This window comes from Typopeltis vanoorti, chromosome 1 (assembly GCF_054136105.1).
Source record: "Typopeltis vanoorti isolate ZY-2024b chromosome 1, IOZ_Tvanoo_1.0, whole genome shotgun sequence".
Classification (NCBI taxonomy): domain Eukaryota; kingdom Metazoa; phylum Arthropoda; class Arachnida; order Uropygi; family Thelyphonidae; genus Typopeltis; species Typopeltis vanoorti.
This window is the reverse complement of record NC_143549.1, coordinates 144025673-144047454: the sequence shown is the minus strand read 5'-3', so window position 1 is coordinate 144047454 and position 21782 is coordinate 144025673. Positions and strand designations below refer to the sequence as shown.

The window sequence follows — 21782 nt, the reverse complement described above, 5'->3', positions numbered from 1 at the left end:
TTGAGCAGATTGATGAAACCCTATCAACTCCAGTTTCGCTCCACATTTTCAAGACCGCGCACTCTGGATAGTAAGAACGAAAATGATGGGGATGTAAAGGTCAGAAAAACGAAGGTTTATCTCAAAATGCATCGTTGATGCTAGTATTCGGCAGTCATTCCGCTCACGAGAACAATTTTCTGCTCATTGCTTGGTTCTTTATCTGTTTCGAACATGTAGTTGCCATCAAGATGCTTAACAGTGACTTGAGAAAATATCTTTCGAAAAAGAATGAGGTAAAAAAATAGTCTGCATCACGGAAAGGGTTTTTTATTTATTTTTTAAGCCAATAAAAGAAAGACGAAATAGCTGCATCTTTCATCACTTGATGTAATCATGGGTTAGGCAATTACATATCTAAATCTCATTTTAAGACGGACACTCTTCACAGTGAATGGATTCGAGTTACATGTATATCCGTATGCGGTTTATCGAAACCGTCGATTATATCCCTAATGGGCAGTTTGAGATCAGTGCAATTCAATGCTTTGTGATAGTACAGATATTTCAGCACTGCGCCCAAATAAATGAGAATGTACCAAGGATCTACGTTTTGTAGACCTGGAAAAAGCATAAGAAGTGCTAAGATAAAAGCTTTTCAAACACCACAGTTATGTGGTCTAAACGGGAAATATATGTATTGTATTCCCATTATACAGGGAATACAATACATATATCTTTCATATTTAATTGAATCAGCAGTCAGAATTTAAGAAGATATAGGAATATAGTTTAATGTAAAATCAGGTGTAAGACAAGAATGCACACCATCCTTGTCTTATACCTGATATTCATCACAAAAGTAAGGGTCACATTAAAATTTAAAAGTGAGGCGTATGATCAACGCACCACAAACACAATATGGCTTAATATTGTAAGCAATGGCTGACTCTTAGCAGAGATAAAGACCCGTAGGATAATTATTCGCACTGTTTGACAGCATAAAAACTCTCCCCCTACCACCACTTTGATGCGCTAAATTATTTCTAAAATTAGGCATTTATCGCATCAAACTACTACATTTTTTCTTATTTTTAAGCGAGCATAATAGATATGCAGTATAATTTAGGTTATAGTTTTAGTAAAACTGAGATTTTGGGGAAAAAAAAGTTTTAATCAACATACAGGTCAATAAGATGAAAGAAAAGATGTTGAACTATTACAAGAAGAAAGTATTAAAACACTATATTAACAAAGGATAGAAGAAAAGCTTAATAAAATCAGTCTTGATGAAACCTAGAAACCGAATCGAAGCTAGAAAATCTTTAAAATAATATTAAATAACCAACATATGAAGCCTTCGGGAAGAAAACGGTTTGAAATAAAAGGGAGAAAGGGACATTCATATTCAGAGAAAGTTAAGTTATTGCTATAAAAAAAAAAAATAAATAAATAAAATTTTAGTCTACCTAGAAGAAAAAAATACAACGAAGAAAATTTATGACAAAAAAAAGTAGAGGAATATACAGAATGAACTGATAAAATAGGAGGAAGTGGAATAACATTTCAGTGAACTATGAAATTTGTTTCTAAAAAAAAAAAAAGATTCAAATGATTGTAGAAGGAATAATCTATCCAACCGCCTGAATCATCTGATATTAAATTATAAAATGGTTCTGATATTAAATGATGAATGAATTTTTATATCTGGAAGATCGTGCGCAAGCACAATATTCGCCGAAAAACAAATAACGGGGAAAATGTAGAATACAAAACATTCCAGTGTGTGTTTAGAGATTTATATAAAGCATTTTCCACTATGTTATTATGAGATATTTTAAATATAACATTAAAAAAGGAAAATAACACAGATAATAAAGCTTATTATTAAAGCTACGAGTATTTACACTGATAAGGGTGCATGGCGGCCACGGAGTGGGAAGGATGAACCAGGAAGGAGAGAGTATTTTGGACTTCGCAGTAGCGTTTGATCTGGCAATTGTGAACTCCTTTTTCTGTAAGAAGGAAGAACATTTGATAACATTTAGAAGTGGCGACAACAGTTCACAGATTGACTACATTTTGACTAGAAGAAAACATCTTAAGGCAGTAACAAACTGTAAGGTAATCCCAACAGATCAAGTGGCGCAGCAACACCGGCTGCTGTGCGCAGACTTTAAAATAAGGTCGAAGGTAAGAACCTTCGGAAGCCATGGGAGGAAGACAATTAAGTGGTTTCGCTTAAAAGAAGAGTGTGAGGAACCGTTTTAGGGAGAAGTGTTAGAGAGGATTTCGGATGGACTAGAAAGCGCACAAGATTGGTGGAGACATAATTCAAAAGTAATTCTAAGTTGCGTAATTGAGGTGCTTGTTGAAACATCCAGAAAGATTAGAGAGCAGAAGGAGGGTTGGTGGTGGAATAATGTACAAGAAGCAGTGACGGCTAAGAGAAAGGCAAAGCAGAAGTGGGACGAGTCAAGAGTGGAAGAGGACAGAGATCCGTACAGAGAGAAAAAGCGAGAAGCCAAGAGAGTTGTTGCACAGGTGAAGGGCATGGCATATCAAGACTTTTATGATCAATTAGAAACAAACGAAGGACAGAGAAAGATTTATTGATTGGCAAAATGTAGAAATAAGGCATCAAAGAACATCGTACATGTGAGGCAGATCAAAAACTGGAGGAAGGGTATTAAGGAAGGATGCGGATATAAGAAACAGATGGAGAATATACCTTGAAAGGCTTTTGAATGAAGAAAATGCAAGGACTCACAGAGAAGATAGGGGAACCTTATGAGGGGATGGTGCAGAACATTAGTAGAGTGGAAGTGAAGGAGGACATAAAGAGGATGAAGAATGAAAAATCGGTGGACCCTGCCAGGATCCCAGTGGAGGCATGGAAGGCACTGGAGGGAAAAGGGAATTGACCTGCTGTGGGACCTGTTAATAAAAGTTTGTCAACAGGAAGGGAAGTACTCTTGTCCCCATCTTCAAGAGTAAAGGGGATGCACAAGACTAAGAATTACAGAGGAACAAACTTGATGTCCCACACAATGACAATCCTAGAGAGGATTCTTGATGGAAGACTGAGAAAGGAGGTGGAGATTGCAAAGGAGCAATTTGGCTTCATTCCTGGTCGATCGAAGACAGATGCTATCTTTGGGATACGGCAGATGATGGAAAAGTTTCGAGAGAAGCAACAATGGGGGCTACAGCTGGTATTTATTGATCTGGAGAAAGCGTATGATAGAGTGCCAAGGCAAGAAGTCTGGAGGTGTCTGGTGGAGAAGAAGGTACCGGAGAAATATGTCAAGTTGGAGCAGGAGATGTACAGAAATGTGAGGACAAGAGTTCGGGCCTGCCTGGGAGAGAAAGTTTTCCAGTGACAGTTGGCTTGCATCAAGGGTCGGCATTAAGTCCATTCCTGTTTAATATTGTGATGGAGGTGATGAGAAAAGACGCGTCTTGGACTATGTTGTATGTAGATGACATCGTGATGTGTGCAAAATCAAGAGAAGAAGTGGCAGCTAAACTGGAAAGTTGGAGGAAAGTACTGGAAGAGAGGTATGAGACTGAGCAGAAGTAAGACAGAGTATATGTGTTGCAAAGTGGATGGCAGCCAGGAGACAGATCTAGAGCTGGAAGGAAATGTCATCAGGAAGGTCAGTGACTTTAGATACTTAGGTTCAACAATGAAAGAGGATGGTGAGGCTGAGAAGGAAGTGGGATGTAGGTCAAGCAGAATGGAGGAACTGGAAAGAGAGAGAGAGAACGCTGGAGTTCTATGCGATAAGAGGGTGCCAATCAATTTAAAGGGCAACATCTACAGGACATTAGTGAGATCAGCTATGATGTATGCTATGGAAACTGTGGCCCTGAGGAAAAGAACATCAGCAGAATGGAGGTAGCGGAGATGAGAATGCTTAGGTGGATGTGGGGTGTGACCAGAAAGGATCGTCTAAGAAATGACTATGTAAGGGGAACGGTGAAAGTTACGAACTTAGGAGCAAAGATACAGGAGGCAAGGTTGGGATGGCTTGGTCATGTGATGAGGAGGGAAGAAGAGTATGTAGGAAGAAAAGCTATGCAGATGGATGTGCAGGGGAGAAGGAAGCGCGGGCGGCCGAAGAAGAGATGGTGGAGGAGGACTTGAAGATGAAGAACTTGGATGTGGAGGAGACTCACTACAAACAGCGACCCTATTTAAGTGGGAAAAGCTGTAGAAGAAGTATTTACACTGATAAATATATAATAAGGTATTATAATAATGAAATAAATTGACATTAAATTAAAGAAAATAGCGTTGTCTACTGCCATTCGATGTTTTAATTAATGAATTAACAAAACTAAAACGTTTATAAATATAATAATTTAATAAATACGATCTACTATGCTGATGACCTAGTAATGATAACAGACACAGGCGATAATTTTCAAAGTTACTTTTTTTTTCCCATTTCTAATAGGACAAAAATATATGAAATGTCAATAGAAAAAAAAAAAAACACTTAGGATTAGTAGGCAATCAAGTGTAAGTTAGAAATAAACAGCAAAAGAATGAAACAAGTGATGAGTAATAGAAAATCAAGTAAAAACAGCAGCCATTTGAGGCAAAACAAGATTTTTGGATGTTTAAACAGGGGAACAAGATGAATTTAAATATTATAACTAAAATAAGTATTCATAAAAGTATTATGAGACCGTTTTCTTTTTATTTATTCATCTGAAACAAGAACCAAAAATAAGATACAGATAAAATAGGGAAATTGTTAGATAAACAAAATTTGATAAGATAAGAAATGGAAGGATAGACAAAGTGTGCCTTAACACCAGAAAATTAGTGGGTAGTAAACAGGAAAAGGAATTGCAAGCGAGTGTTAATAGAATGAAAAAAAAAAAAAAATTAGAAAAATAGAAATCTAGTACTAAAGGATCAACTGAAAGATAAAGTAAGCAGTGGGAAGACGGATCACATTGAAAGCAGATGTTTTGATAGTGTGTACACGGCAAGCTCGAACTCAGTGTTAACAACATAATGTCAAACGATCTGAAATTAATTATTATAATGTTCGCTATTTACATTCAAGCATATATTAGTGAACCCACTTCTAAAATGCCCAACATCGCCGATATGAAGAATGGAAAATATTTTTGCTTCGCAGCTGATAGTCCATATATTTCTCATGAATAATTAATATAAAAATGTAACTAATTTCGCAAAAAATTAGTTTAAATCTTTGCATCCAAATTGGATGTATAATTATATAAAGGTTTCCTTATATACCACATGCTATTAAACTAATTTAATTTCTGTTATGAAAGAACTTTTTTTTTATGGTAATTGAAGCAGCACAAACATTGTTCTAAGCTCGCGCAATTGTTTATATGTACTATTCTTCTATAAGGGTATCGCAAACAAAAACCATTTGCTGGTCATGCTACCAAAGCATGACCAGCAAATGACTTTTTATTTATTATTTGAAAGGCAGTTGACCTGCATGTTGATCATTACAGGTGCTAGAAGAGAATTGCCTATTCCACCGGATTCTTGTACCGGAAAAAGGCTATTGTATGATCCAAAATAAAAATGCTAGGCGTTTTAGATACATGTGCCTGCATTGAAACGCGTGCCTTTTTTCCTTCAAAGAAATCCCACGCCTTTTGAGATTACACTTCTATAAATGTAAATCATTTTCCCCCTAATGGGGAACATTATTGGAAAATGAGATTATATGACTGCAACTAAAGATTTTTCTAAAAAAATTAAAATTTTTTTTTTTTCCATTAAGCCTGTGGGTTAATTTACAAAAACATGTTTAGAAAATACTGGAAAACTTTTTCCCAAATAAAAATGGGAGCAAATACATCACGCGACCATTAAAATCTGCTTTAGCCTCACGAAGGCTACGTACAGTAGCTTTGAGTTTTCGTGTTAAAGATCTATCAGTTAAAAACTGTTTTACTGTTTACAGAACGCGTCATTCAGGTTACTAGGCAACGACTGTCTACAGCCTTGCTATAAAAAAACGTGGTTTTCATAGTAAGAAACCATCTGGATAATATGGGCAACGTTCTTCTATCTCGTCTTCGGACGTGGTCTATTAAAATTGGGTGTGGCATCTTGCCAGTTACCACACCCAATTTACTGAGAAGATATTTCTAATACTCACGAGAGAGAGATAAAATACAAATCAAAATAATCTTGATGAAGTCCATTTAGGACGAAGTACTTTAGAATTGCTAATATAGAAGATGAACTACAATTAGCACTTGACAACCTCGTCAAGAGTGGTACTAAATATGCTATGAGAATAGTTAAAGTGGCATTTAAAAGAGTCAATAAAAATGAAAACAGCATTTAATAAGAAATCGATAGAAGGATAAAATTAGCAAAAAAATAAAAAAAAAAAATCACCACAATCGGGCAAAAATGGAGGTGGTGAGATTATAGGGAAGGGCACAAAAATTAAAATACCTTGAAACCCTTCTTCATATCGCTCAACCCATTTTGACAAAAATTTGAAATATAGAATTTTTGAAATATAAAATTTGAATTTGAAATATAAAATCTGAAATATAGCGGAATTTAATCAGGGGAATTAAATCCCCTGAGGAACTGTATTCCTGGTTCATCTAATAATAATAATTACATTTAAAAATGCGAAGATGAGCCAAGTGTTGACGTGGTAGCTTTGTTGACAACAGACACAATTCATTAATATAAACACTAATTTAAAAAAATAAAATAAAAAAAAACAACGATTGCCAGGTTGCTTGCTTCCAAGTTGCAGCTAACCTCCTCTTTTTAACTAACTATTTTTCTTATGTTTTGTTTTTATGCTTTTTTTTTTTCTTTTTAAGAATACTCCTTATACAGTTGTGGAATTCTGTGGTATTGAATAATATTTAAAGATGGTACTTTTAGAAGTAATGCCGAACATCTAAAGGCTATGAGATGCAATGTATTTTCTTTATTAATTGCATGTATTCTTTTGCATTTCCTAAGCTGGGGAAACAATAATAATAATGCATTTTATTCCCACAAGGGAGTAAGCAACTCTTTTACTTCCTCCTAACTTTTTTGTAAAACGGTAATCAGCCAGACTATTAGTTGTCACCGATGTTCAGTTCATGACTACAAAACTTCGAACACTTTGGGACCAGAATAACGCAATAAAACTGTCATGTTGTATTCCTAAACCCCAACTAGTATTACTGTCTGAAGTAGCAAGTGCTACATCGGATGTTTTTGAGTTGCTTGAAGTTCAATCAGGAGGGAACCATACTTGTTTATACCAAAGTTTCTGAGAGGAAGAGCCTCTGCCAGTAACGACACTAGTTAATTTACTGTCAGTTAAAAATTCTTATAAAATTTATGTATCTCGCGTTCTGGATGGAATTTGAACCAAAGACCCATTCAAACAACAGTCAAGTGTTGTTTTCCAATTGCATTAAATAGTCGTATATATATATATAGTGCATATTTTTTTTGTCGAATAATGACTGCATTGAACACTAAAGAGCATACGAAGTGCCTTCATGATAGTTGTACGAACTGCTTTGTTAACTATTTGACAAGTGAAATAATTGCCGCAATTTAAAAACAGATAAACATAATGAAACAATACTTCTTTTTATCGTGATGTCTGATCATTTCCACATTCTAGGTTTCTGATCAGTAGTAGTAGTTTTTTTTTTTTTTTTAATTATTCCACGAATTGATGCTGAACCAGTTTACAGTGGGGCAAACTCGTTCATCATTTTTAGGAGTACACCGACTTGATAACCCCGCTTCCAAGGCTGTGCTTACCGAATCTTCATTGCCAAGTCGGAATACGTGACTCTGCTAGCTAACAGGGGCATTTCTAGAAATCTTATTCAGCAATTATATGGAAAGAAGCAAAGCTATTATGATCATTATCTGTAATTTAGCGTTTCATTTATCAGATTACACAATAACAAATTTTCCATCTCCAGAAGTCTCAAGTCTTGTTTGCCAAATAAAAAATTTTATACTGTTAACATTTAAAGAAATATTTTTTAGCAGTATGAAAAGATTTAGTAAACATCTGTTTAATTCTGGTAAGTTTTTAAACTAATTACTAAAAACTAAGACAAGTTTACAAGTGATCAACATTTAGAATATCTGAATTCATTTTCATTCCTTATTGGACTATTATAATAACAAAAAAATATTATAACAAAACGACACAGAGCAATTATGTGTTCCCATTTTTATTAGTTTATTTTTTTCAACTTCTGAACAAAATCTGTCCCAGTTTTCTTCTGGGTAAATGTATCCAGTCACGGAGGATTAACATGATTCTGTCTAAGCATAGTACTCCATGTTTATAAGTGCGATGCTCAGGGTGTAGTTCTAAATAACTTAGAATTATGTTTACGGGAAATGAATCTAAAGTTATGCATTAGTGGGATACCTTCAGTATTAATAGAGAAGTCTAGGATAAAACAGTGGTCTACAGTCCCCTACATACAAAGAGAAAGTCAACTGATTTTCCAGTGGCATAAGCCCGAAAAAAAAATGTTAGGTGCTTGTTAAACAGGCCTTTATGCAAATATCAAGTGTATCGGAAATGTGGAGAAATTGTTTATTCTCCGAATTTTTCTATTTTGTTTGTCCCGAATTGGATGACATACAGTCAGTCTCTCGTGAATCGATAGGTAGTGTAGAATTTGGTTGTTAGTGGATATTTCAGTTATTTTAAAAATAACCAAAGTAAAGCTTTATTTATTTCACTTATTTTCAGAAATTGACGAACGGAAATAACTTCTAATCCTCCATCAAGATGACTCATGATCTTTTTCTGGTGAAAAATAAAAGGAGGTATTGATAAAAAAAATAATAAAAAAAAAACCTTGAAAACACCCCCCCCCACACACACACACAGATCTTCATTAGGTAGGCTGCAGACGTAGATGCCGGCAAACGGAAAAATATTATGGAAATTCATTATCTGCAGTCTGACTTTAAGACCACTCCAAATGCCAGGCATTCTTTCCCCCACAGAGAAACAGGGAAAAGAGGGGGGAGGGATAAGAAGCAAAAGCGCCAGTACCGTAACTAGAAACCAATGATTAATGATTAAAAGCGTTCAATACGTAAGGGGTTATTGCGTCAAGTAATGAAAATTAACTTCACAAACCAAATCAGTATAAAGGTTGATTAATAATCAAAATAAAACATTTTGGTTAGTGAGCTAGTTTTTTATTTTTCTCATCTCATCAGAATCCGCATGCTGCTCAAATTACAAACTTATTTAAAAAAGTTTATGCCTTTAGTAAAGTATCCCCACAGGGAATAGTTGGAGCTCGTTTAGCCCCTGAGTAATTTCTGAAGATAGGTGAACAGGCAGGCTCCATCATTCAATGATAGTGAGCTCAAGCTATCAATGAACCAAGGCTTTTTTGGTGGAGAACAGTACATTAAACGAGTACCACAATCTCGTAGCACTTGTCTGTTTTTTTAGGGTTTAGTGCAAGTGTCGCAAACTGGTGGCCCGCGAGCCGGATACGGCTCAGGAAGGCTTCGATCCGGCCCGCGACCTTAATGATTTCTTTTCTAAAAATCAATGTTTCTAACATCCTGCGGGGATTAAAACAGAAAAAAATTCAAACTTCTAAATGTTTTATGACAGCTTTAAACAAAAGTAAAACTTATTACAATTCTTTGTACCATGTTTCTATCATCAAAGACTTGGCTTTTTTAGTGGACAAAAAGCCACTTAAACACTTTCAATACTGCTCTGGAAAGACGTGAAAAGTTGATATGCCATATGTAGGATTCAATTAAGTAATTTCTGGCAAAACTATCTTTGGCAAACCTAGTTGGCAAAGAATAATTTAGCCCACTTTCCTACACTTAAATCAATTTCTCGAAATAATAATGATGCTGAAAAGTACATTCCTCAAATTGAAGAATTGAAAATTGAATTTGAAAAAAGATTTTCTGATTTCAACCCGTTTGAAAATTAATTATTATTCAGTTCACTTTTTTTTTTAATTAATATTGAAAATGTTGAGGAAGAATTACGAATGGAAGTATAAAAAATAATTGAACTCCAGTGCAATACTGAACTAAAAAATAAATACAACGAAGTTGGCACACCAAATTTTTTATAAATACCTCGGCAGTAACTATCCCAAATATAAAATTTCTTGTGCAAAAATGTTGTCAGTCTTTGGAAGCACCTATGTATGTGAGCAATTATTTTCAATTATGAAACTTAATAAGTCAAAGTTCCGCTCACGGAGAAAAGATTCTAGATTAAATTCAATCCTTCATATTGCAACACGAAACGAAAAAGCAGATATTGATATGTTAGTACAGAGGAAAGCATGTCAGGTTTCAGGATCAAAATCAAATTTAAAAAAGGACTCGTAGATAAAGTTCTTTATTTTTATAAGTCAAAATTATGTATTTAAATAATTTTCTTAAAGTATGAATAAAATGTAATAGAAGTTATATTTTCTAAACTTATATTTTTAAATTTTAAAAATAAAAATGGTTATAAATTTAAAATTTAAATAGTGGTGTAACTTTTGTTATAGCCTTTCTTTTTTTTTTTTTAGTTTATGTTTTGGTTCGCAGAATAATATTGAATATGGCCCGAGTCTGATATACATCTAATTGACTGGCCCTTTGCTGCGTTTGAGAACCCTGGTTTAGTGCTACTGATTTTTTTTTTTTTTTTTTTTTAATGAAAAGAGTAAAAACTGGGGTTTCTAGCAAAAAAAAAAAAACCTGTACTAATTGCACGTTTTTTCCCCCTTGTGCCAGAGATCGAATGACTCTGGAACCAGACGAAGAAAGGCTTAGAAAAGGTTTCTTATATTGGCGAATAGAATCAAAGTATAACGGTTTTTCTTCAGACAGTCCAGCGATATAAAAGCAAACACCATTTTAACAGGGCTGCGATGGTACCTTTTCTATTTAGGTAGAAATAAACCTTATAATATTTCTATGAAACACTGTTTCAATTTTTGTAACCACTGAAATTTTTGCCTATTACAATTCCAATTATTCCTCTTTTAATGCCTCTTTCTAGCAAAATTACGTCCTTCCTGTAACTGACCACCATATTTATACAAAATATTCCATTCTCAAGTTTTTTTATAGTTATGAAAAATCAATCGGTTATTAGTGATTTCGTTTTTTATAGCAAAAAAAGTCGTTTTCATTAACTGAATTATAAAGTATTAAATATAAAGAAATCACGGAAAATCAGACTTACTTGTTCCCTCGTGACCTCAAACTTGCAGTACGGACAGTTCATTGGCCTCTTTGTGCATATATTTCCATGTTCCTGTAAAACAAACTTATGTTAAATGCTTCAAAGAGAAATCTCAGCTAAAGTGAATAGTACAGCTGGGATTTATTTCAAGCCTACGTCAAAATTAAGAATCGAAAGGACTGACTTTTGAGTTTCTAATTTTTTAATGATTTATATTCCCGTGAATATACATACTGAATATGAAAATTCCCATGAATTTTTGTAGCAAACAAGTTTTTAATATGATAGAGCATATATACATCGGAAATGTAGTCGCGCCTTACCTGCTTTTCTCATTTGCCAGGAGAAAAAAATGCAATGTTTTTATTTAAAGGAAGCGTATATATTTGTTACAAGAAAGTGTACTCTTCCTTGAAATAATAATAATAATAAAAATTCTAACCTGCATCTTACTTTTGACATTTAAAAATTAGTAAATGTTGGAACACCTTTATATAAAGGGTAGATCATCTCCACTTTAAATAAATTGAAATAAAGAATTATTTAAGAAATTTAAGGTAGGAAATTTTGAGATTTATTTTTCTTCAAGAAAATCTCATACAATGAGACTTTCTGGTTTTCCCCCTCACACACACAAAGTAAACTTTTTTTTTCTTCCCTCCAGGCTGCAGATATGTCACTGATAACTTTAGCCAGCAGTATAAAAAAATAATAAAAATAAACAGGCTGTCGAAGATAACAGACGCCAATGGAAAACGACTTAGACATGAAGACGAGATACCATTGAATATTTGATTAAATGAAGCTATCTAATTTGTTTCATTCTTTGATATCAGTTGGAATTCATAAAAGAAATTGTTTGCAAATATCTGGTTTTCACCCTTAAGCGATCCCATTATCAGTTTATAATTTGCAATTTATAAACATATGTCTTCTATGAAAAGCAGTTTAAAATTATATTATTTAAATGAACTCACCGTGCATAATTTTATTATTATTATTATTAATAAACAACAAAAAATCTGATACATTCAAGGTAAACGGCCTGGACTCAATTCGAAAGTTAGCAAGAAATGTGCTCCGTCGCATAACATAATATGCTATCTTTTTGTTTGAATTTCACCTACACGGTTTGCTTAGCATGGCACACGTATGTAAAATGCGACACACCTGTTGAGAAAGGCTCGGCTGGTGTGTGTCGCGTCGAGTGTGATTTAAAAACTTAAGATGGGCCGGTAGATGCTTTGCCATGCATTCATCTCTGTCTTCTCCGTGTTATTATCAACTCCCATTTAGGGAACTATTTCGACAATTTTCGGATTTAAATTGTTACATTTTATTGCAGTAAATGATCGGCAAAGAACCGTTGAAGTACATGACAATCAAGTGGCTAATAACCGGCCACCAGGCTGACCACCCAGCAAAAATATTTTGTACCAACTTATGCAGGAAAAGGTACTAAATCTGAAAAATAAAAGTACTAAATTTTTTATTTGCTTTTGTTTCGCTCTATTTATGACATTTTACGATATTACTACTTTATTATCATAGATAAACTTAATGTAAAACCGCTAAATTAACACATGTATGACAAATATGAAAAGAAATAAGTCAAACTCACCTCACTGTAGTCGTCTATGAGTCCAAGAGCTGCAGTTGTCAATCATCAAAACAGAAGTCTCAATTCTAACTCTAGCATTAACATGTGTATTAATTACCATATAATTTTTAGTCTAATTTTAGTGTTTAAATTGATGTAACATTACATTTTCAGTTACTTAATATGCTATTTGCACATAGACAGGAGTTCCCACTCACAAGAAAAACACTGGAAATATTTATTCATTACTTTTAGCAGATTTTGCTAAAACTCTTCAAAAATAGGAAAATCTGTAGCTGATGAATGTTTCAATTTTTCTTTTGTCAAAAGGAGTCTGTAGTTGATTTCTCATTTTATTTTTCTTATTTATTGTCACTGCGAAAATAGTCTTTCAGTTGCTGCTGATGAATGAGGGAGGCACAGTACAACTTGAACTAATTTTGCTAAATTAGTAAACATTTGTTCTCCTACAGCATTTTTCATTTCAGAAACTTTATTCTAAAAAACTATGAATTCTTGACCTTTTTCAATGCTTCTACAGTCTTCAAAAGTTGCCATTGTCTATCAAACTCTTCATAACGCCCCTAGATATATATTTTCTATGTCTAAAAACTGACCACTGTCGGCTGGATTTATCTTTTCAATGAGCTCCAAATTATGCTGTACATCAATAAAAGTTGGTTATTCATATTAAAATATTTAATTTTGCCACTTGTTTTCATTGTTGTAATAATCTTATAATATGAGAGAAGTGTTTGAATAGCGAAGAATATATTTTGACAGTTAGATTGCGTGAGTATAGGATCAGGGGGAAGAGAAGGTTAGCGAACAGTGAGAGGGAGAGGAAAAAAATAGAAATCATGCTTGTGTCACTGAATGTGACATATGGGGAGGGGAGGAAGAAGAGAAAAATATTAACGCTCATGTTGTTGTTATTATTATTCGGAAGGAAGAAAGTACTAGATCTGTTGGTGAACGTACTAGAACACTAAAAGTTTATAAAAAATACTAGATCTAGTACAAAAGTACTAGTGGTAGTCACCCTGTCGGCCACTGATCTAGAAGAACAAATAACTCCAGAAGGCGTATACGCGTATCTGCATGCTTGTATAGCACTTTAAATACGTTCATGAAAAACTATTTTGATCCATTTTTCGCTTTTACTTTAATCATTCATATAAAATGCGTAAACGAAAAAACATACAAATCTCGAAGTAACATACTATGTCTGACATAACATCAATCTCCATGCCTTAATTACTTATACAGTAATTACTTATACTAATACTATATTTGGCATGAAACTCTCTGATTCCAATCTTTGAGTTTCTTATTCGGTTTTAAAACAATGTGGGATTTAATATTTCCTTAATTTAAATAATGTTTATATCGCCGAAATGAAGCCTATTGGCTCTTTATATTTAAGTAACTTAATGGGGCACCTTTTTGACAACTCGTATAGCAGAGTATATAAGTTCTTTTCGCTATATAAAAGCCAAGGAAGAAATAGACACGGTAATAATGAACTTCACCAATCAAATCAATAAAGCCATAACAGCAGCCACAGTATCCACGATTACCCACAAACAAAATCGTCTCCCGGAAGAAATCATTGACTTAATAAGGGAAAAAACAGACAAAGAAAAAGATATCACAACACTCGTTCTCCCCAGGACAAAACAGCCCTCAACAGATTAAACAAATCTGTCCGAGAAGCTCTTCAGAACCACAGGAACCAACAATGGGACAACAAGCTCACCTCCATCTCCACAGCACAGCAGATCATTCCTTGCATACACAGATGCTGACAAAGCCGAAGCCATAGCAAGAAACCTAGAGAAACAATGCAGTCCTGCATATGAGAACCTAAACATCAGCCATGTATACAAGATCCATCGTAAAGTCAGGTTCACAGTAAATCGTCCCGATGTCAATCCAAGCCCTATAATGCCTACCTCACCTACCGAAATAACCGGCATCATCAACCATCTCAAGATCAAAAAAGCCCCAGGTCCTGATGGCATCACTAACCAAGTCATCAAGGCACTACCACACAAAGCCATAGCACATCCGGCAAACATCATAAACTCCATCCTTAAATGGTAGCACTTCCCCCAGTCATGGAAAATAGCTGACATGATCCCAATTCACAAACCAGGCAAAGATCCACACCTACCTGAAAATTACCGTCCCATCAGCCTGCTATCCAATTTAGGGAAAATAGCTGAGAAAATCATCCTCAGACTCCAAGATCATGTCAACCAACTAAATATCATTCCACAAGAACAATTTGGCTTCCGTCAAAATCACAGCACCACCCAACAGATCCATAGACTGGTAGAATACATCAGCACAGGATTTAATTGGAATCAACACACTGGAGCCGTCTTCCTAGACATCTCAAAGGCCTTCGATAAGATCTGGCACCAAGGCCTCCTCTACAAACTTATCATCGCTAACCTTCCACTAAACATGATACACCTGATCAAATCATACCTCTCCAACAGGAGGATGCAAGTCAAAATCAATGAAACAGTCTCAACCCAACGGAAAATCCTCGCTGGAGTTCCTCAAGGATCATTGCTAGTCCCGATCCTGTTCAACATCTATATGGCAGACATCCCTCAAAATCCTCTCACATCCACCATCGCCCTTTATGCTGATGACACGGCTATTCTAGCCAGATCTCGTTACCAAAAAACTACAAGATACCATCCTGAAGATTTTAAAGACTAGCGACTACAATTAAACCCTCAGAAAAGCAAAACGATACTCTTCACAAGAAGACGAGCATCCCCCAAAGGAGACATCACCCTGTTCAACTCCAAAATTCCCTGGAAAACTGAAGCAAAATACCTCGGAATAATTCTAGATAAGCGATTATGCTTCAACAGCCACATGCACCAAAAGCTTCAAAAGTTATCGCCCAGCTATACCCCTTGATCAACAGACACAGCAAACTAAGCTTAAGAAACAAAATTCTACTGTACAAGACAGTGATCCGTCCCACAGTTATATACGCCTCCCCAGCCTGGAGCCATACCTCCAAGACAAACACCCTCAAGCTACAAAGACTACAGAACAAATGCCTGCGAATGATTCTGGACGCCCCGTGGTTCACCAGGAACGCCTGGATCCACCGGGACATAAATATCCCCCACATCTTTCCACTACTACGCTCCCTAGCAGAAAAATTCTTTATGAAGACATCTACACATCCAAACCAACTAATTCAGCAAGCCGGAAACTATGACGGTAATGACCACTGGAAACATAAAAGGCCGAAAGCCATCCTAACACTCAACGACGAGTAACCACTTCTGCCCATTCAGGGCGAGCTAAAATAGCTCACAAATCTCTCCCATCACTGCTCCCGGACAACAGGGAATATGAAAAGAATCAAGCTTCACCCTCTGCGCCATATATGTCCTGCGTCCTTTGGTATTAATTTTGGTCTAGCTACTCACTGATGAAGCCTCAATAAAGGCTGAAACCGGTCTGGGTAGTGACCTCCCACCATAATGTAATAACAGCATACATTTCCTAGGAAATGTGTTTTTACATTATGGAAAATACCAAGAATAGTGATCAGAACTTTACCCACCTTTGCTGCGAGTTGCCCGAGATGCACACTAGGACTACTTGCATTAGCTCACGCTAGTAATCGCCGATACCTTTATAGTTTATTATACTATATTCGGCATGAAACTCTGATTCCAATCTTTGAGTTTCTTATTCGGTTTTAAAACAATGTGGGATTTAATATTCCCTTAATTTAAATAATCTAATACATTTAGAACCTGCTGCTATTTTTAAGAAACTCGATAAAACGGTCATCAGTTGAATAGACAGCAACACAATATTCTATGATATTACAGTGAAATTATTTTTCATTGTAATATTCATTTTAACTTTTTTTTTATTTAGTTTAATGCTGTAGCAGATGAGTCGTATCATACTTGAATAACTCAAGTATTTAAAACTGTTCAATTCCTTTTATTCGAAAAATGAAATGTCTTCAGTAAATGTTAATGATCCCAAATATTAAATATGGAATCTATTCAGCCATAGTGGTGCAGTCATATGCGCACAAAGTACGAATAAAAACAGTACTGAACAAAACCACCACAAAAGGTGTATATACATTATGATAATCGCGCTAAAAAATCATCTAAGTAACTTCGTTCAAGTGCTGCCCTGCTAAGTCACAGATTTAAGTTTAAGTTTCACTGTCATTTGCCGTTTCAAAATTATAGTTTTAATAAAAACGATTTTGGAAATAGGCATCTTCGTTAACTTCCTGCTTGAAATGTAGGCAAATTATTAGTACTAGCAACCTGTTCTGGAAGCATGTGTCAGTGAATTTTTAAAAGCGATAACCTATTCATCTAAGTTCAAAACTGATTATATATATATTCTTACGAAAATAGAATAGAATAAAAATAATTTCTATGTTTTTAAATACTTGGAACATATATCTAACAGTGCTAGAAACCAAAACCTGAATAGCATCGGCTAAGATATATAGATTTTATAATTCCATTATGTAATTAATTTTCTATTCCCACATCTGAAGACGAAATTGAAATATAAATGTGTAGCTTAATTCTTAGATGTAAAAATATCAGTAATGCTGTACAGATGAACGTAGTTTGACAATATTATTAAAAGGAGCAACGAATGTTTCTGAATGCTGATGGACAGTACTATGCAAAGAGACGGCGAAATATAACTTGTTTTTGTAAGACTATTCGACTTGCTTTTGTGCATTATTATTATGATTATTTCATGGGCACCTCCATGGAGTTCGAAGACTCATCGAGGGAGACCCAATCTGTCCACACAATATCATATATCTCCTTAAACCCATTAACAGACAAAGCACTCACAACCAACTCAGGCAACTCATTCCATTCATTCACCACTCTCCAAGCGAATAATCTAGTCCTCACGCCCTTACTAACCACGTCCTAACCCAACTTCCAGGGATGACCTTGTTCTGTCCTCTCTAGCCAAGTGCTCGAATATTTCCCTTGCATCAATCCTATAAAATCCTTTAAGTAACTTAAATTATAGAAGACAATTCAAGTGATCCTACTTCACAAGAATTTACAAGAAAGAATATCAGCAGATTTTTAATAACCACCATTAAAGGAAGTCCAGGTCAGCTCAAAACTTTGTTTCAAGACTAGACACTTACAAGCTTGACCTATGGAAAAATAATATGGACGTGATAGTGCTAAAATATGGAAGCCCCATTTACGATGAACTGTGAATGTGGAGCCGTTCATATTGAACGGCATTGAAGATGAGACTTTGTTACGAATTTAAATTCAAATTCCTTTCTGAATCAAACGAGGAATGGTGTTAATGGAAACAGATGGGGAAATACCTTACGAAGAAGAAAAATGTCTTTTGCATGATGTCAACAGTACTTTGCAAGACAATAAATTACGAAACCCATCTTTATTTAGAATTCAATAAAAAATAAGTTCCACAGTGTTCAACTCAGTATTCACCAATAACAGGAAGTAATTCGAATCGAGATGCTCGAGAATTTTTTCTGCAGTCAATTTTGTTCGTCTGCATCCTCGGTACTTATACATCTATTATAAATTATTACAACATTCTTAAGAATGACTATAATAGATAGAATCATATCCAGTGATTTATGACTAAATATAGGAATGTTTACTAGTACTGAACCTTACCTCAGCATCTTTAAAAGTTATTTCTTCTTCGCAGAATTCGCACGCCATTAGGCGACGATCACAGTCTACTGCGAGATGACGAGCGAGTTCTCTTTTACATACACGAATCCCACAATCACAGGGACAGATCACAGGTACAAAGCCGCACGTCTCTAAATGTTTCTGAAATTGCGAAACGATATAACTGGCATCAAAAAATGACGTTGCAAAGTTGTTGGATTGAGAAATAAGAATTAAAACAATAATACAATAATTTTTTTCTAGAAAACGCTTTAACTTGGAAGCAAACAATATTTTAAATGCTCGATAGACTTTTAGATTTATTTATTTGTTCATTTTTCATATTTTTTATGTCATTTCTATCCACGAAAGATGTTAACGCATAACACATTAGTAAATCAGGTCTATTAATCAGGATTATATTATCTGGGAAGTTTGCTCTAGAGACATGGCATTTTTCAAGCTACTTCAGATTTATCTATTCAACTACGTGGTTTGCGAATATGGTGATTTAATGACACTATAAAAACTAGATAATTTTTTTTTTCTTAACATTCATTACGTGACAGTTAGGAAGACTGATGTAACAGTCACAAACTTTCCTGAACCATGATTATTGCTACTACCTGTAAGCTCACTCTTTTCGACACCTTTTAGAAACAAATTCTCAACTTATTTATTCATGAAAATAAATAAATAAAACCACGACGTACTGGAAACTAATTATTATACGTGATTACAATCGTTTATATAGATCGCTAAGTATTTTTTAATGGTAGCGCGCAAGCGAAAAGATTTTCGTAATGGCTGTACTCTAGAATGATTCTCAATCTAGAATGATTCGGCGATATAAAATTATATAAATTAAGTGGATATTAGATCCATCATTATTTCAAAGCCGAATGTAGAAACTATGAGTTTCGTAAAAATAAGTTGATCAGAGAGCTTACAGGAGTACACTCCCCGGCATTCACGAGTTGCCTTAGTATGGACCACTTAAAAGACATAGGCGCCGCCCAAGCGTCTATATATTCTCATTTTCAGTGAGACCTTGTCAAAATGGATCGATAAAAGGTTTTAAGGCGAACATGTAGACGCTTCGGTTGCGCCTATGTGTTCTAAGTGGTCCACACTACGGTAACTCGTGAATGCCAGGGAGCGTATTCCCATAAGCTCTCTGGTCAACTTACCTTACGAAATTTTCATGATTCTCGAAATTTTTATTTCGCTAAACTATTAAAAACAAGAGAGAATTATTACTCTTCTTCATATTTTCACAAGATATCTGTTAAACTATTTTTCATATTGTGAGATATGTGCCTCGGTGAGGTAGCATGTAAAACCCAGGACTTCGTAATGGAGAGAATGTGATCAGATTCAAATCTCAATGTGGCATGGTTGTATACAAATGCTTTTCGATAAGCTAACAGCTTTGTACATTTATTCAGGTTATTTTTAAATAATTATTAGGTGATAATTTTCAAAGCCTTATGACATCGCTGACTTGATGTCATAAAGATGTCATAAAAAGTCGACAAATAAGTATTTGGACTTAAAATTATGCTAGTTAACATAATAAATTAAATCTTTAAAGAATCCACTGTGACATTGCTGGCAAAATAGATAAAGTTTCCTCTTTGTCACCGACAAGTAAGCTGCCTTTGAAATCACCTTCAGGAATTTTGGCTCTTCAGATAATAGATTTTTACCAGCCCTATACGATACAGTGGTTTGCTTAGTAAAGGCCTGAAACGGTGTTAAAAAACAGGTTTGGTCTCAAGAGCAGCATTCCCAGCTTATCTATTCATTAGCTCACCTGCAATGTGTTATAGGTTCCCAGTCCTTAATGGGAGGAAAATAACATGGGAAACAAATCTATTTTTAACGGGTATCGATTTACTGTATGTCATTACAATCAACTTGTCTTAGTAAATTATACGGAAAATGAGAAAAAACATACCAGAATCGATTCATGAAAAATACTTCACGCACTACTATATTTAAATATATATTTTTTTAATTTAAATAAGTAGGCCATGTTTTAAAATCATGAATCTAAAGAGTGTTTTTTTTTTAAAGTTCTAAATAAAATCATGATTTTTGAATAATATCGATTTAGATTAGCTCAATAGTTCTGAATTCAGAAACAACATCCAGAAATTAAAAAACTCCCGAGTTAGTTGAGAAATGTGGGTGATCAAGACAGTTCAATATATAAGTATACTCTTATAATACCCATTTTTAAATACTCTGATACTAATTGCACCAAATGACAGCACCGCGTATCAAAAGGAAATTGTTCAATACAAAGGCAACGGTTACTGAAATATAATATGCAAGTGATGTTTTTTTTTTTTTTTTTTTTTGAAGATACGGTGGTGGTTAAAGTTAGTAAAGCAGCGTTAAATCAAACTTAGAATTCCTTATTCCGTTTCTGATGAAATAGAAACTTACAATTAAAGACAGGTGAATCATTAATTATTCAATCTTCAGATAGTAAATCTTTATACAATTTTACGACTTCTTACTTTCCTTCACTAAAACAAAGGAAAGTAGTACTGCCATAAAACATTTTATTGGAGTATCAGCATGTCTGCGGATAACATTTGAAGATGAAATATCACATTATAGAATGAAGTAAGATGAACGTAATCAAACGTTTAGCTCTTTAACCGTAAAATTTATTTTGAGACATTCACTTTATCATCAAATACATGAAAAAGGAATGGAAACAATCATACCTTAATGCAATGTCATCAATGGAATGGCAAAAACTATCAGGGTTGTTCGAAGAAGGCCGGGCGTCGGGGAGACTTAACTCCCATAGTTGTCAGAAAGCGCAGTTTGGTGGGAAGGAACAGGTGAGTGAGGTACTCGTAAAATGTTCTTAGCAGTCAGTGGATTCCCCGTTGGTCTCTTGTAGAGGCGCCACATGGGTGCCGTGTAGGTAAATCGAGTTCTATAATGTTAAGATTGCTTTAAACTTCCGGAGGACTGTTTAGCTTTTGTCCTTGGAGAACAAAAGACAAGTGTTTTACATTTTTGTCCTTCAAGAAGAAAATTTACTGCTATATATGGTGAAGTTCAAAACTGAGAAGCATAACCAACGAAAATTACAAAAACATAACTTGTTAAACATGTTTCGAAGTTGGTTTACACTTAGTCAATGTCATTCACATTTAGTAACAGCTATAGACCAGCTTTAAACGAAGAATGAATACTTGTGGGCTATTAATAACCTTC

General features: G+C 34.7%; 1 protein-coding gene across 1 annotated transcript in view; it reads right to left on the bottom strand.

Moving 5' to 3' along the window:
• The window catches only part of LOC150110503 (TNF receptor-associated factor 5-like), a 101643-nt gene that overhangs the window by 35869 nt on the left and 43992 nt on the right, over positions 1 to 21782 (bottom strand). Inside the window, exons 3-4 of the mRNA XM_090394227.1 lie at positions 18540 to 18701; positions 11229 to 11300 (exon numbers count right to left, since the gene is read on the bottom strand). Of these exons, the coding sequence (XP_090250353.1) occupies positions 11229 to 11300; positions 18540 to 18701 (234 nt within the window). The remainder of the gene's footprint in view (positions 1 to 11228; positions 11301 to 18539; positions 18702 to 21782) is intronic.